The 17,518-nt window shown below is 43.2% G+C and overlaps 1 protein-coding gene across 3 annotated transcripts in view; it reads right to left on the bottom strand.

The window, feature by feature from the left end:
- Nucleotides 1-13,966: 13,966 nt before the first annotated feature.
- LOC138566633 (acylamino-acid-releasing enzyme-like) overlaps nt 13,967-17,518 on the bottom strand; it is a 1,029,593-nt gene continuing 1,026,041 nt past the window's right edge. For all 3 annotated transcript variants that reach the window (XM_069644173.1, XM_069644175.1, XM_069644174.1), the window contains 2 exons: nt 17,378-17,509; nt 13,967-14,268 (listed from right to left, as the gene is read on the bottom strand). In XM_069644173.1, the coding sequence (XP_069500274.1) occupies nt 17,407-17,509 (103 nt within the window). In that variant the 3' untranslated portion in view covers nt 13,967-14,268; nt 17,378-17,406. The remainder of the gene's footprint in view (nt 14,269-17,377; nt 17,510-17,518) is intronic.

The following is a 17,518-nucleotide window of genomic DNA, read 5'->3' as shown; positions in this document are numbered from 1 at the left end:
AACAATCTGTGAAGCAATGGCCAGAGTGACCTTGTCAGTCCTCGGCTTCTCAACAAATTCAACACGACACGGTCAATATCTTTTGTAACAATGGCTCTCAAATGTGGTATCTCAGTGAAAAGAGCCAATATGTTGGATATGTTCATAACCAAATGCCTTCCTTCTGGGGAGATGCTTTCGAGTAACAGTTTATGTGTCCTTGATGATTGGAGAGCTGCACAGGCCAGCTTCTTCTCCCAATGTAAATGACCTGAAAGCTGATCATTTGCCTTGCCCGATTCTGACAAGGAACCAAAACTAGGAACATTGTTACCATGAGTTCCCCAACCCTTGGTATTAACAGCCAGACGAACCATAGGTCCCATGTTCGTTCCCAGCAGAATACTGTAAACCAGATGATTCAAAACGTGTTTACTTGTGGGTAAATCTGTTGCGAAAGGTCCAGGAACCCTCAAGTCAACTGGATGAATGAATAAGAAATTGATGATTCAAGATTAAATTGAAGCAGTCAAAGATGGATTATGCTATTGGATGGACCGATGTATGCATATGGGTGAATGATTACATGATTTAAAAAGCATGAATGCATTAATGAGTGAATTTGAGATCATATTAATAAAAGAGAATTACTCAATGGGTGAGGATAGATGGAGGGGTAATGGAATTTGTTTGAGGATTCGTGAATACATGGGAGAAAACACAGGTGGAGAGGAAGTAGGAGCACAACAGGGAGGAAAAGACATTACAGGGGCAGACAGAAAATGGGGCTGAGACAATACAGGGTGTAAAAGCGAGTGCACAGGAGGAGAGATTGAGAATGAACAGGGGTGTGAGGGCTCGGAGGGCTAATGAACGTTTATGGGCATCGGATAGTGTGGTTACAGATGGATGAAAGGTGTATATATAGGCACATTCATGGATGATTACATAAGCATTAAGGGCTGAAAGGGATTGCTAAATACATGTGAACCTGGGCTAAGAAGTGTGCAGAGAGAGAGAGAAAACACAAGGGGATGGGATCAGGCTCGGACAAGCTTATATGGCAATAGGCCCATGGCCTAACCAATAACGCAACATACCTGTTTGTGCCAGTTTTTTGGGTCAAAGTGGGGCACATTTTTGGCCAATGTGGGCAAGTTTGATAAGTTACTTCACTATGCGGCTAATAGTTTTCACCAGTGTTGCTGAATAAATATTCTTTAAAATTTGTATCACATTTTATCAAAAACATCCCCCTTGGCTACTATTCAAACAGTGTCACAAAAGGAATGAATTCTCATTTGTAACTGTGGGCCACTTTTTCTTTGGTGCCCGAGACAATTGTATGCCCCAGTAGTCCTACCCTGGATGGGAGCTACGAATATGGAGAGAGAACGGGCACAGCGAGTGAAAAGTGTGCGCACAGGGGTGGGGCGGGAGAGCTGACAGCTGTAGGTACCTGGCAGCTCAGTGTTGCATTGTCGAGGTGTGCCCTTCCCACCGGCCATGGGATAGCCAGCAGGTGCTGCGAGAACACAGCAAAAGAGGCGCAGACAGGGTACAGACCGGTCCCAAGAGGGAAAGAATCCAACGACAGAAAACTAGAACGCACAGAGGGCTGGGAGAAAACCATCATGGGGGTCCGAATGAGACTGCAGGAATGAGGGTGCACAGTTCAAGAGAGTGTACCAGGAGAGTATGAAAAACAAGAGAACGAGTCCGTGCACACACAGTAACAGAGCAAAACGACATGGCAGAAAAGCAATGGAACATATGAAGCAAAAAGCCTGCTACCTCTTTTCCTGGTTACAGATGGCGTTAGGCACTTGCAAGTTTATTGAAGTGTGCACAGAATATGATTGAGAGGTGAAAATAGTTAAGGAAACTAATGGAAGGTAGGGGATAAAGGGTCTAATTCACAGAAGCGTTTTATAATGGCAAAACCCCATTGGAAAATGATCTGTGAATTAGGACCAAAGTGTGGCAGCTCTAGGCACCCATCTGGATTCATTCAGCATGTTGGGCAGACGGCCAGCTTGTACCATGGCCAGTGGAGTAACTTTGCTGAAAATGTTGGGGGGCACATGACATCTGAAGAAAAGGTGCCCCAGCCAAATTAATGGGGACAAAATGGTGTGCCATGAAAGTTAGGGGGGGAAAACATCCCGTCCCCTCCTAAAATTACGCCCATGACCATGGCTAGGGACAACCATGCACATGGGTGTAACACACACCATCAAAGGCAGCCCTGGGTTTCTATATTGAGAAACGTGAATGTGGCCTTTAAAAGACTGCATGTCTTGTAGGGTAAATGCAGCAGAGAGAGCTAGAATCGACTCGGCATGCACTCTGAACATTCAAATTTCATAATCCTCATTGAAGGACAGTTGGACACGCTACTACAACCTCTTAGCAGGCCAATCATATATTATATGCTCTAATACTTGCATTTCCAAGGATGGTTTCTATATATTTTGTGGCACACTACCCTCACTTTCTGCGAGCTTGCTATACTATGGAATAGGGCCATAGGGGCTCTTCCCCACAAGCAGGTATACTTTAAATGTCTGAGCTGTAGCTGCCCTTTTTGGAACAGATGCAATTCTTCTGGTAGCACAGTACCTACCATACCCGCTCTTCTCAGACATTGTAATGGCAGAGTGCCACCACTGTAGGCAGTCTCAACAATGAGCCCAAGCATTGAATGGACGCACTGTCTGAACTACATCCTTACACTCCTGGGCAAATTGGATGCACATTCTCAGAGGGAGCAGCACATTGTGAGCACTGAGGCCTTCCAGAGCAATGACAATCAGCCACCTAATGTGACCTTATTCACTCTCCAAGGGTATTTCTTCATCAAAGCCCTTGGTATCCTCTTTTGGGGTGACCGGAAAAGGGTCATCGATGTTGGGTACGGAACCAGAGAGGGCGAGAGTCTCAAGGTGAGTCATGGGATCCCTCTTTCTGTAACACTTACCCGTCATTCCCTCTGTTGCCATGCACCATTTCAGAACCCAAACTGTTACCCACTTCCCAATTCCAACAGATACCAACACGAAAGGGAGGCATAGGAGAATCAGGAAAAGGAATTTACATAAGTCACCCCATGCCCTACAACAAAAGGACTATCCCCCATTTCCAAACAATATTTTACCGTATTTATCTGAACACATTATTGAAAACTACCATTCCCATAATTCTTCCGCTCTGTTCCTTTCTAAAGCAACTGGGATGAAGACGAGGAGGACCGGGCCTATGAAGGTTTCCCATAGGAACCAATGTACCATGCATTCCTATGGGCAATCTCCATTTTGTCCCGCTAATGAGGACAGGCAGAGACAGGCATTCCCTTCCAACTACTCACACCTGGTTCTAGTTAACACTCCCAGGAAGTATAAAAGGCGGGGCTGGAAAGCACACTGAGCGAGTAGGGGATGCTGGAAGGTGCCAGGAAGCAGGAGAAGGACCTAGCAAGCTGCAGAGAGCCTGGGAGACCTGAAGGAAGAGAAAACAGCCCGAACACTGGACCTGATACTTGAGAGGAGACTGCACTGTGGAGGAAGGAGCTGTACCTCCAGAAGGCAAGAACAGGTGCAGCTGGGGTTGCCTGGTGGTAACCACAGCAAGACTCCTCTCCTGGGCCAGGCAGATGAACCCAGGTATCTGAGGGGGAGGCAGAGAGACCCTGACCTCTAATTAACATCCCTTTTCTATGCTGCAGCTCCCAAGGCCAGAAAACACCATTTTGGGGAGCTGTGAAGTGGGAGTGAAATTAGCCCAGTGCATTCTAGGATTAGAAGTTCCAATATCTTTTTTTTCTATGAGTTGTGAACTTTGAAAGACAAGTCGAGACTGGCTGATTTGAAAGCTGGAAAGAAGGTGAAGCCACCTGAGTGGAAACCTTGCCCAACAAAGCTGCGCCAGTGAACACAGCCGGTGAGTTGGAGAAATTGATAGCAGACCGGACTGTGATATGCTCAAGGTTACAAGTGGCAACATTGTATGATCAAAGAACTTGTGTGCAATTGAACTTTATGAAATTTAAATAAGTACCATATACAGAGTGGTCCAGCGCCACATGGGTGCTCACTTGAAGGTCTCTGTTTGGTACCCCCACAGTGTGTAAATATTGAAATGTGAAATCAAAGTGGTCCTGCAGCGGTTTAGGTTGAATCCTGTGAACATTCGAAAGTCTTCAATTGCATGTGAACTAGAATTGGTCTGACTAAGGGGGACTAATTGTATAAAAGGGGCTCTGAGCCCAGAAGAGCGGGATACGGGGTGAACCATAAATCACCTGAGATCTTGTTGTGGTGTTAGGCAGAAACCTTAGGGACCACTGCAAAAGATTTAAGACTACAGGTGTTGGCAGTAAACCCACTTGGTAGCAGACTGTACCACCCAGATTTACCTGGTAGCTGTGGCTGAGCAGTCAGACTTCCCTCAAGAAGAGTTAGGCAGTATGCAAAGTATACACAATAGGCACTCAGATCCAATAATACAAGCAAACACTGACCAGAGTTTTGGTATCAAAGTATATAATTATTTATTTAAAAACACACAGTTTGAAACACTCCAGCACTCTTATTGTAAAATATTCTGAACACAGTTACTATTGTAATATATACACCCCTTTTTCCTTATCAGATAAGTCACTGTAAAACACCACTTATTTTCATACAGAGGTGAGCGCTTAACTAGATGGCACTCCAATAACTTTGTTAGAAAGGGGAGGAAAAAGACAGAGTGGTGTACCTTTCCATATTCTAAGATTCAGGAACACTGTTAGCAAGGCAGAAGAGCAAAAGTCACTGGTGAGCCAAAGTCCAAAGGCTGGGCCCACTCTTAGAGAGAGCAGAGCACAAATGCGCCCAAGATCACACAATTACACTAGGCTTAGGAAGTCTTGCAGAGGGTTCAAAAAGAGTTTAGAGAGGCTTTATGAAAGTTTAGCCAGGGTGTCCCAGGCTAACCCAGGTTCGAAAGCCGGGGGCTAAATCTACCCCGTACAGTCGGTAGCAAGGGAAGCCAGGCGGGACACGGTACCTTAAGTGGGAAGGATCCTCCAGCGGTGGCAGTTGTTCCTGGTAGTGGGTGCAAGTTGCGTTGTCGTCCAGGGGAAGAGAAGATCTCGACTTGGAGGAAAGATGAAGGTTGTTGCACTACCAGGGGAGAAACCAGCCGCAGAGTTTTCCGGTTAAAGGTGGTACCTTTGTTTCGCGGTCGTGGTAATACGTGGTATCCTGGTTGCCGGGGTGCTTGGCACGGGCAAGGCGGCCACGAGGTACGTCGGAAAAGCGAAAAGACGGTTAAACTGGTTATCCCCACCAGTCAAAGGAAGAAGACTCTCCGGCGGGAGAGCTCCTCTGTCGTTGGGAAAAGTGGTGAGGCAGTCCAGCAGGGCTCCACCGGTAGTGGTGTCATGGCAGGTCGGCTCAGCTTCTCCCTCATCGGATTCTTAGGTCCTGTGGCGACTTCTGAAGTTCCAGTCCCCAAAGCCCTGCTTTTATGCAGCAAACCCCCATTCACTCAGCCTAGCTGTCACTCAAACATGCTAAGTGGTGAGCCGGCCGGCTCACCACTTGGGCCATTCAGGATGGAGTGCGACTTGAGTTGCCTAGGCAACTCAGTCCAGGGTGCCTAAATTTCCCTCCACTCCTCCTAAGTACCCCAGACAGAGTGGCACCACTTTGGAGGGCTTCTGTGGAGAAGCCCGCCAAAAAGTGGAACAAAGGGGTCGACTTGAGTTGGAGTCACAGAAGAGAACACAAACGCCATTTTAGAATCAAGTTTTGGCAAAAAACACCAACCGGAGAATTAATATTAATTAAATAAACCCGCGGTATGTTCGAGGCTACCGTAAATAATTAAATAAAGATAGTAGCCTAAAATAATGGGAAATCCCATAGGAAAATATTTGCGGTTGAATATAAAAAGTAGTATCCACTGCCACCAGCCAAAACTCGATCAGGGGGGACGGAGACGTGCCCCCTCGACTAACAGCCAGTACGTCCACAATATGATGGTTTGTACTGGTTCTGTTCAGAATTTAAGACTAGTAAAGTCAATGGTGACTTTACATGCCCTGGGAGACAGTAGTCAGTCCCAGTGTATGGAGTCTATACTGGGGCGTCACTATGACAGCCCTGTGTTACTGCACGGAGGGTGCTGTGTAACACACATCACAAAAACACATGAAGCCTTATGGAGTAAAAGACCCCATAGCCCATTAAACACATCTAGATTCAAAGAAACACACTCAAATCATGCCCAAGAGTGAGGCTGAAAGAGTCTCACTCTTGGCAGGAGAAAAAAATAAACCCCAAAAATCCAGAAAGCTGCTGGCGGACTCACTAGGTTAGGAAATTCAGCCTAAACAGAGAATTCTCCCTAACATGTGGCAAGTGTGAACCCGACTGAGGGATGCCTGAGAATTAAAATTGGTCTGAACCCGATTGAAGGAGGCTAATTGTGAAAGATGGATCTGAGCCCAGCAGAGGGGGATCCAAGGCGAAGTGTGAATAACCTACTTGAATATTTGGAAGGAACCTTTCTTTGTTTTTGGTACATCTGGCCCTCCGAAGAAAGAGATTTTGAGCGAAAGAGACTTAGGCACATTAGACCCTAATGTTGGTAAAAGGAACTGTGACCTCATGCTGAAGAAGCCCAGGAGTGTGCTGTGCTTGAGTGACTTGCCTTGTCCCGTGCTGAAAACGCGGGGAAGGGAGGCCAACGGCCTAAACATCCTGACTTATCATTTTGTGAACACTTCTTTCCTTTTGTGAACATTATCCAACACTATTTGGCCCTTTTTATTTTACTAGACCCCACTAGGACTGTATTATTATTATTTGATGGTTCTAGCTTGCTCCTATCTTATATTTAGGTTTAGATTAGGCATTTATCTCACCCATTTTGCAGTTGAATAAACACCCTTGAACTGTGATCACTTGTGTCTGTCTTACTTTGATACCATGCCTTCCTTACACCACCAACAAGCCTTTCATAGGCATTCTCTTGTTTGGAAATAGTCTATTTTGCAAATAGGGTTGTTTTTACAGATTCCAATAGGGCTAAGATAGGGCCAGCCTTCAGTCCTGTATGACTTATTTATGACTGACACTCTCCCAGCCCTACCATTCACCCAGCAGCATCAGCCTCTTCGAAATTATAGCTAGTTGTGTTTATGAAGAGGAGTAGACCCTCCCCCTCTCTCTAGTGATAGGTGAAAATGTCATTTAGGGCCTGTGCCCCGCCCTCTTGCCTAAAATTGTAAAAGTCAGGAGCATTGTCCATCTAGGAAGCCAGTCTGCCCTTATTTTAGGCAGGTTCGAAAATAGGTGACACTGCACACATTTATTTAGGACAACATAAAAACAAAGAAATGCTTACATTGCATACAACATACATAACACAGCATATAGATTTCTGATATAGAATATAGAAAAGCAAAAGGCAGCCATTTTTCCCAAAATGAATGCCACATCACGTATTACAAATAAACTGCAGGCCTTAAATCTCCTGGAAATTGAAAAGTGTAAAAACAAGTAGAAAACATAAGTCTGTGTCTAGCTTAGAAAGGGAGGGCTTGGATAGAAGCCAATGTGCAGTGATTCAGAAGTTTAAATGGCAAGAATATATTATTTCCAAAGGTGTTGCTCACAACTGAAATTGGCATACAGTCCAAAAATAATAAGGAAGGGAAATTAGCCAGTGGAAAACCAGACAGCCCCTCTATGTTCTCTGCCGGCTTTCTGGAGCAATGCGTCATTCCAGAACTGCTATTTTCCAGTTGTTTTTTTTTCAAAATCTTTATTTCTCATTTTCAACAAGATACAATCAACAACAGAATTAACATTCTTGGTCATTGAATAGAAACATACATAACAGTGGAAAACAAAATAAAACGGAATGCCAAACCATAACTCAATATTCCACCATATGAAATTTAAGACTAACCTAAAACAAAACCAGATGTATCAAACAAATAACAACAAACAAGTAAAACCACACAAAACAACCCCATAGACAACACAAACCCCCTCCCCATATATTTAATGCTAATAGAGCAATGCACTCCATTCCAGAACCTAATCTAGCATCATCCATAAAGGTCAATAAAGCTCCCCCACATTTCCACATAAAGGGTTTCCTTGTTTTGTTTACAATACATCGTTTTCTCAAGCCTGGATAAAATTCTAACATCTAGAATCCAGTCCTCCACCATCGGCTTCTTCCGTTTCTTCCAGACCCTCAACACCTGTTTAGTTGCCACCAACAAAACTTTGATTACCCCACACGACATCACCCAACACAACTCACATCCCGTCCACCACTATACAATAATAAGATGACCGCTAAGGGATTGCGTGGATAAACAATGTCCCAAATTTGATCAACCCTATCAATCACCTCCCTCCAAAAACTCACCACTATTTCACAATACCATAACATATGCATCAAAGTACCTTTTTCTTTCCCACAACCCCAACACCGATCATCACCAACTAATCCCAATTTACACATACGAACTGGGGTCCAATATATTCTGCCCAATGTCCTTTGATGTATATAGCGTAATTGCAAATCCACTTTGGCAGTTGTCGGTACTCTCGAACTCTTTTCCCATTCTCTCGGCGTAAGTTCTCTGCCCATCTCCTCCGTCCATGACAACCTCAGCTTGCCCCATGAATCTAACCATTGTCCATCAGGTTGCAGAATCTGCATAAAAATAGACACTTTTTGGAGTCCAGTTTCCAAAATATTAAAATTCTCTGGTCTCTTCAAAAATGGAGTGCCCAACATTTCTCTCCGTTCTGATAGTATAGTTACCAAAATATCATACCTCCTTAGTTTCCTGTTCCTTAACCCGAATTTCTCGACTAAACTTGCAAAAGATACTACCCCTGCAGCACTCCACACATCACCAATAGTCAAACACCTCTCTGAACCCAACCTTTCCAATTCAACACCTTATTATTAAACTGCAGACCAGGATTATGCCAAAGGGAAGCCTCTTCATAAAGATACAGACCTTGTCCAGTTCCCACTATCCATGACGACAAAGCTTCTTTAGGAGCCAAAACCGACTTCAAACACTGCACCTTCTTAGGCAACTTTCCAAAAGAAAACAAACATTTAACATCATAAGGCAAAAACCAGTGTGTCTCAACTTGTATCCACCATGGCACATTGTTTAGAACCCCACCAGTGTAACCATACACCTTCTTTAACAAAAAACCACTACCATAATTTTTCAACACCGGGTACCCAAAACCCCCATCTTTAACTTTCCGGACCATAATATACCGGGGAATCTTGGCCCTCTTCCCAAATCCCCACAAAAAATCCTGAAATAGTCTGTCTATACGTGCAAATGCTCCCTTTGTAAAATGCACAGGCAAAGATTGAACAACATACAAAACCTTTGGCAGCAACATCATTTTAATAGCATTAATTTTACCCCAAAGAGTTAGATTGAGCTATTTTCCAGTTTTGATTTAGTAAATGTGGAAAAACAACCGTTCATGCTTATTAACATAATATGAGGTCATTGAACTATTGTGCAATGTTTTAATTTCTATAAAGTGTGTTCAAAATGGACAGAGTCCGAGTCTTTCCATGTGACTTAATTGTTTGTGGCATGAGGAATTCTCCCAGCTAGCTAGGAAAATAAAAGCTCAGTTGTCTGCACAGTTGCACCTCTGAATGGCTTTCATTGAGTTATGGCTGGCAAAAGTACTTTTCAACATTTAATTTAAAGGTTTAGAGCTCCAAGATAACTTGATGGGGTATTGTGCTGCTACAGGGAATGAGTTTAACCTTCAGGTCAGAAGGGCGGCATCACATTCAATGGGAGAGCAACGATGCTTATCAGAAGGGCTACTTTCAATTGAAATATAGTATTGCTTAGTTTGTTTCTAAAAAGAGCTCTTTGTCACCGTACAGTCCTGTCAAGCACTTCTCGGAAGAATGAGTGACTACATTTATAAGGCATACTAAACATGGAATATGGCTTTCACCCCCACTGTGTCCCATTTACGTTTCTATGGCTGCGGCCGGGAGATGGCAGGAGTGCCGGGAGAGGAGCACAAAACTCTGGTCCAGCCGGTAAGTGGAGAGGGAGTGGGTGGGAAAGGGGTTTGGTTGGTTTTAGGAGAGTGAGGACAACAGGGAGAGGCTCTAGGTTGCCTCCAAACATTAAAAAAAGAGGGCATCATCTGGGGAAGAGCCTCAGGTTTCTGGAACAGCAGGTGGAGCATGTGTATTGTTGCCCGCTGTTCCAGCCACCTGATTGGCTCAGCGCCCCAATTGCCTGGTACAACAATGAGGGCAACCATGACACAGTAAAATAGGAACACTGATATTAAGCTCTGGAAATTAGGGCATTGCAGCTTTTCTGAAAAACAAATTACTGTTCTCAGCTCAATGGCGAGCTGCCCCATTGTGAGGGGCTTTGAGCCCTCAGAGAGCATTTACCAAGTCTTTCTTTGACAAATGCTTCAATAATATTTTATTCCTAGCACGTTAGATGCCCATGTGGTATTGTCTGCTGATCCTGTGGATCCCAACATGCTCTACAGGGCCAAGAAGCCTAGAATCATCCAAGATGTACTGCCCATAATCCATCAAGTAGAATTGAACCAAACCAGTAAAGGGCCAACTCCTGAATTAACGCTTGAAACTTTTGAGAGAAAGATGGTAAGCCTGTTGTGTCCAGAACTTCCGATTGGTGGAGGAATGACACGGTATCCCTTCGAGGTTTGCAGCTATAAGTGGGTTGTCCCCTTTATCATCAAAGCTGTCTCGTTTCAAACCTAGGCAAAATATACAGAGATGAAACAGCAGAAAGACAATCCAGGTGTAATTTAGCTCCTTAGCAATGATGCCCTCTAGCACATTTCATAGGGTGAGAAACATGGCAAGCAGCCAAACGTTGTCCAGAATGCTGGGTCCACTCATTTAATGATGTATTGTTATTACCTCTCAGCAGTTCTAAACTATTAAAGGGACAGTTCCTGAACTACCATACATTAGAGGGCACTGCCAGCAGATGTTGTCAGTCTTAACAGAGAGAGTATGGAATTGGCAGGGTTCGAAATTGCTGGAAGTTATTTGGCGCCTGCTTCTATCCGATGAGAGCCTGGTTAGCTTGGCACCAACAGCTACATCGGCTCTTGAGGCCACTGGTGCCATAAAAACAAACCTATGTGACATTACATTTCTATTTTGGAAAATATGTATAAAGAAGCATTAGCGACACCTAGAAAACGTTTAAAGCATAGGAATGGCATGTAAAGGACAAAAGGTTAAAGTTGGCGTCTCACATGAAAATTAGATTTGTGGCACGCTATATACTAGCTCCTGGTTCTCTAGGAGTAGCTCTTTGCTGCTAGGTGATGCCTGATACTCCGGACCTAGTTTTAGCTCCTGCCCATGAAATCGTAAATTCGACCTGTGGAATGGGCATAATGCCCAAGCTCTGTTTATACTCTCTTGAGCAGGTATGAATGCAGAGGGGTGGGCAGTGAGAGAATAGTGCATCATCGGGAGAGAGGGGGGGGAAATAAAGCCATGGTGCTCCTAAATTGTCACCCTTCTGCCATGCCTGACAGGGGACTGACTGACCTTTTATAGGGGCAGACTAAATTGTATATTTCCATATAGGATAGTATATCTAGATGCTATGCAGAACCACTCATAAGTTGAGTATGCCTTTAATGTGAGTGGTACAGACCTACATATCAGTCTTTCACAGGCAGTGGCCTATTGGGTAATCGGCACAGTCAGTTGCAAAGATAAATGTTTTATCCTGACGGACCCAGAGTCCCAATATCAGTATTATAGCTTACTAGCTTAATGTTTTTGCTGGTTGAGTAGTGTTGTGTGTCCCTCTTCACCTTCACCTTCAGGTCGCAGGATGTAATACTATCAAAGATGTCTAAGCCTTCCACATCAGACATTTCTCATCATGGATGGTATATCATTCCTTGAGAGAGTAGGAACTGCTTTCAGCCGGACTGCGGTCTTACTTAGGAATGTGCTAACATATGTATTGATTTCATGTGTGCCTCAATATCATCGGACATGTGTTTCAGAGTGCTGAACTGACAATACTTTTAATGGAGCCGCAACACTTCTATCCAGAAGGCTATAACACTTTTAGTAGGACTGCAAACACTTCTCGGCAGAGCTGTTATACATTTATACTTCTCAACGGGGCCCCTATACACTTAATTGTATAGTACAGCTCATCTGTAGCACATAGTGTTCAGTCCGATTAAAGGTCTAATTGTTAGCATGCCTGCTATACTGTCAGCGAGGAAGGGCTTGCGCTTCTTAGTAGGGCTGCTATAGATATAATAAATAAACATTGCACCTTTCAGCAATAGGACAGTACTGCCCCTTTCTGGCAAGGTGTCTGCTGCTATACCTGGAAATGGGGCTTTAGCACTTATCAACAGGGTTGCTATACTTAGGATGGACCAGACCAGCCCTTCTAGCATGGTAACTGCACTTGGAATTTGAAAGTACCAGGACGTCTCATTGGAGTTACTTTACTTTCAGTAGTACAGTACCAATGCATATATTTTTTCTGAGAAGGGCGGTCAAAAGATTGAATCACGATTGCGTCTGAACTCCCTTCTGCAGCTCCTAAGAGGGCATTATGCACACTGGCAATGTGCACAAAAACACACACTTCACAATCTCTCTTCTAACATTTTACTGACATTGTCCCATGCTCAACAGTCTTTGAAAAATGTTTTGTATCACCTGGCAATAGTCAGTCATTTTCTTTTTGTGCAAACAAGGGGTGGTATCGTATTCCCTCTCAATCCTGTACAATCATTGAAACCCAACGTTCCTTTTGGTGCCACTTCTTCTTTTAAAACACAGAGCATGGCGTGATGCCTTAGAGTTCTCCCTGCCACGACTCTGCCTTGCACAAACGTTTCGTATGACCGACCAACATTAACTGAGGGAAGGACACTGAATCCTGCGTCACAGCTCGTAACCTAACTATATGGTTTAGCATACAGCAGCACGAGGATTGACACTGGGCCAGCACCCTTCTTTTCAAAATTGTTCCAGCACCACTGGGCTGGGTCTTAGTTTTGCCTTTTCTGGTGAGCATGATTTGTGCTGCTGGAGTGAGGTTGCTTTGGGCGTGCAGTGTTTGGGTATAGTACTTCAATTTGGTGGTTGGGGTTAAAGGCATTTGAAGAGGATGAAGGGCTGCACAAGGATCTAACAGGGGTTTACGCTGTTGGATTTCATGATTCCTCTGAGAAGTTCAGCTGCAACGTTCATGCAGCGGTGAGGTAGGGGTGGGATAAAGGGGAATGTGTATGCTATAATGGTTCATTAAGTAAGGCACTGCAGAAGTAGAGACCGGAATAAAAAGTGCCGATGGCTGTAAACAAAAGTCTGCTGTAGAGCCAAAAGTGAAGAGAATTTGGCTAATTCCTCTTGGCAGCCAATGGTGGGTGTGGATAAATCACTATTTCTGTGGGCTGGGGGCATATGGAGTAGTTTGTAATAGTAAATTCATTTTCATCAGATTCGAAGATGTGGATAGTGGTATTTTGAGGGATATGTATATTGCCATAATTACTGCATTTTGGTTGATGAATGCATGCGGCAATTCATATATTTTGCCTACTAGCGCCTGAGAGAGTGGAGCCAACCAATCAGGAATACAAGCTTTATTTATTCATTGATCAAATCGGGGCTTCCATCAAGCTGGCTGGTGCATTCTCGACTGGGGCTCTATTGTCTTCCCTAAACCTTCAGTGCCACCTATCCATAGATCCCCTCTTCCAGATTCCACCTGTCCTCCAGACCCCTAACTGATACACAGAAAGGGTGTTCCTACCAGGAATGAATTCAACATCTATTTGGCAATTTTATCATACGAAGTTAATTCACAAATTACTGGTATCTCACACAAGAAGTGCCATTATTATATATACTAAAGGTGTCGTGAGTTAATCAAGCAAAGACAAATATTTTATTTTATTTGAACAAAGTCTCAATAGTCCTAGTACATAATCTCACATATTTCGAAGAAATTGAAGAAAGACTTGAACATACATAATATTACAACAGAAGGTGCGAAGACAAAGTGCAATCCAACCGACACTGAATGCACACAAAAGCCAATGGTAGTAAATGCAAAATAGCTAATAGTCAGCAAAAATACATGTTGCGAATTGTCCAGGGTCGACACAGAGTAGCTGCGTTTTGACGTGAATGCATATGCCGCCTTCTTCAGGACAGGACTCCCTGGTGAACAAATGGAACAGAAAAAAATAATAAATAAAATGACCTACTAAAAATGAATGACACCTACTACAGATGGATACACCCAGAGTTTGGCCACTGTTCTAAAACTCACCAAATCTTGCACAAATACAAAGAACCAGTCTACAGTAAGTAACTTTCTCAGGGGTTGATTTGCAATCTTGATCAGTTTGTTGTAAGGTACTACAACAATGCAAGAAACCAAATACAGCACACATAAAATAAGGCCAAGAGTCGGTCCCTGCATCCTTGTTCTAACATTAGAAATGTCAAATAATAGAGGACACACCTCTTATTGTGAGGAATGCCACAGAAGGGATTATTACCTACGTTTTGCAAAAGAGGCAACAAATCCCTCTTGTTGAATTAGAATCGAATCTGTTAAAGTAAAGAAAGAAAGCTAAAGTCAGATTGTTCCAAAGCATCATCTGTACAGCCATACGAGATAAAGTAAACTCTCTATCTCAGCCAAAAGAGAATGCTCTTAATTATCTTACCAAAATCTAGGTTCTGGAAGAAAGCATGCAAGGTTCACGTTGCCGCACACACTAAGGAGGCAGAGACCGTCACATAGTTGCATCTTGGCGTCATTAGTTTAATAGCAGGCTGTCCCCTAGCAAAACATGAAGTTACATATGTGAAGCTCATCGTTTAGTGATGAGAAAGTAACCATAGTTAGTTAGTTAGTAGGACAATCTTTCTGCAGGGCAAAAAGGGTAGATTCTTGAATTAGCCTCTGTATATTCTTGGAGGGATCTTTTTTTGATAGCACTATAATGTTGTATCTCATTGAGGAGGGTCATGCCCATATTTTCATTTTGGACAGAGGTCATAGCCACAATCCCCAATCCTTTGTCTGCTGGTTTCACCACCACATCATGATTGTTGCTTAATATTTTTAATGCACTTCTCTCGACATTAGATAGGTTGTATGTTAATGATCTTTTGCTTGTCTGTAACTGGCCTCGGTCACACAGAACACATTCTTCAAAAGTAATTAACTCCTTGGGAATCTGATGTTGAAGTGGAGTAAAGGTAGATTGCGGCAAAAGCCTGTGTCACCAGTGTTCTCAGGTTCCTCGATCTCATGAAAGAAGGTTTTTAATCTAACCTTGTGCAGGAATTGCCTAATTTCAGTTTAAATTTTATAACAATCAGGTGGACATGTGGGTACAAAAGAAGGGCCTTTAGTTATTGGAGATATTTGCTCAGTGGGGAGCGCCATGTTAGATACATTGAAGATTATGGTGTCTGCAGCTTATATCTGCGAAAGTTCCTTGTGCGCAACTGTTGTGGTTGAGGGGCGGTTCTTGATAGTAGTAATCAGGTGGATGAAATAGGGGGTAGGTGGGTGGTAGAAACGTCTGCGTCTCCCTCTCCCTTCGCCTCTGCCTAAAAAAGGCCTACCTCCTCTATACAGTGATTAGATCTCCCCTCAGATTCTTTACCCAAAGAGCCACTTGTGGAGGTATGAGAAAAAATGACCCACCTTCTACGTTGAGGGAAGCTCTGTAGATTAATTGTCTCTTTGTTGTTGATGTTGTGTGTTTTAAGAAAACCTAAGGCTAAATACGGATATATCTGATTTGGGTCTTAAAATCTCTAATAGCCTTAGCCATTTTTTTGTATTTTTATTTACCGTTGATGTTTGAAAATTCTTTATTTGTTTTTTGATTTCTTCTAGTTTTTCTCAAGCATTTATCAAAACTGTACTATTAAGGAACTTTCTCTCGTCCTCGTCTAACTCACGTTGTAGCTCCCCTCCAATTCTTTGTGCAGTAGTAATTGTAAGGGCCACTAGGTCTCTACTGCACTTAGTTGCTACATAACTGAAATGAGTTCTATATTCAGCATCCTCTAGGAAGAGGCATGGCTCGTCCCTTACTGCTAAACCTGCATGAATGATGTTTGCTTTTAAATATTCTCTCAGGAAGTGGCCATGAAGCTCTGCGCGGAAACGCTTCTTTTTAAGTTTGATTAGATCTTCGCTGTTTTTTTGGGTAGAGATATTCTGGTAATTCCCCGTAAGGTTAAATAGAGATGGTGCATTAATGATTTCTAGTGCCTGTTCTTCACTGGAACTCAAAGTTAAGTTTTGTGTCATAAGAGCTGGGATTACCCACTGGATACTAGATTCTCTGGGTCTAGAATAGTGGCACAAGCACACAAAAAGGTTTTAAATGATTTCAGAGTGCTTAAAATAGCGAAGCTGTTACAAAATCCAAATACAGAAGGGATATCTCGTACATTGGTAGGAACAAATTACTAGTACTCCGGCCCTCCACCGAATTACCTCCAGTCCCCGGCATCAGCAGTCTCAGCCACACAATGAAACCCACCTTGGAAATGTTTGAGGGGGATCGAGCTGGAATCCCGGATGACATTCCCATGGCGGGCTTCTTTATTGAATATTTTTTTCCTTTGGCCAAAAACACAGGATGCATGTCTCGCTGTGGACACATTTTGCATGCAAGAAAATAGCTGTGAGCAACCTGGACGGTTGGCTGATGGTGCTAATAACATTAATGCAGAGTTTGACTGGCTGTATTGAGTGTTAATGACCTGCCATCCTTACTTCACTTTGACCTAGTAACTTGAGGGAACCGTTACCATCCAATATGGCCCACAGAACTTGGTATTAATACTAGGTGTGTGATGGCTCTGTAGTTTGTGAAAGCTCTATGTGCCTTCATTTAAATGTACTAATACTGGGCGAATATATAATTTCTGAGACAAGCTAATGATGGTTAGGCAAGTGAGGACTTCAATAACAAATCCATCTTTGATAATCTAGGCTGGATATTGCTAGGCGAATCCACTTTAGAGTATTATTGCTGGATTTACAATGTTGAGTGTTTTTGATGAAAGATGCAATGGTGAAAAAATTGATTGTCCCTTTGGTATTGTATTTGATAATCTGGTTCTGGGGGTAGGTTGCAATGATGGGTTCCCTGAATCTGCTAACTTTCTGGAACACTAAAGCATGGTAGAAAACGTGCAGCATCTGAAGCTATAAAAAGAGCAGGCGCCTTGATTTTCTTGTATTCGAGAAAACAGCAGAAACCCATTTCATTGTTGAATAAGCAGGTACCAGAGATGTCTTTGTTCACAATTTCTCTCTCAATTAGTCAGATGATGGACAATCCATGCTGCGCTGTTCATGAAGCCATCAGCCTCTGCTTCCACGCTGGACAAAGAGTGATTATCAGGATACCAGAGCACACTATGAAAA

This window comes from Ambystoma mexicanum, chromosome 2p (assembly GCF_040938575.1).
Source record: "Ambystoma mexicanum isolate Mex_15411 chromosome 2p, UKY_AmexF1_1, whole genome shotgun sequence".
Taxonomy (NCBI): Eukaryota; Metazoa; Chordata; class Amphibia; order Caudata; family Ambystomatidae; genus Ambystoma; species Ambystoma mexicanum.
This window is presented reverse-complemented; position numbering and strand designations above follow the sequence as displayed.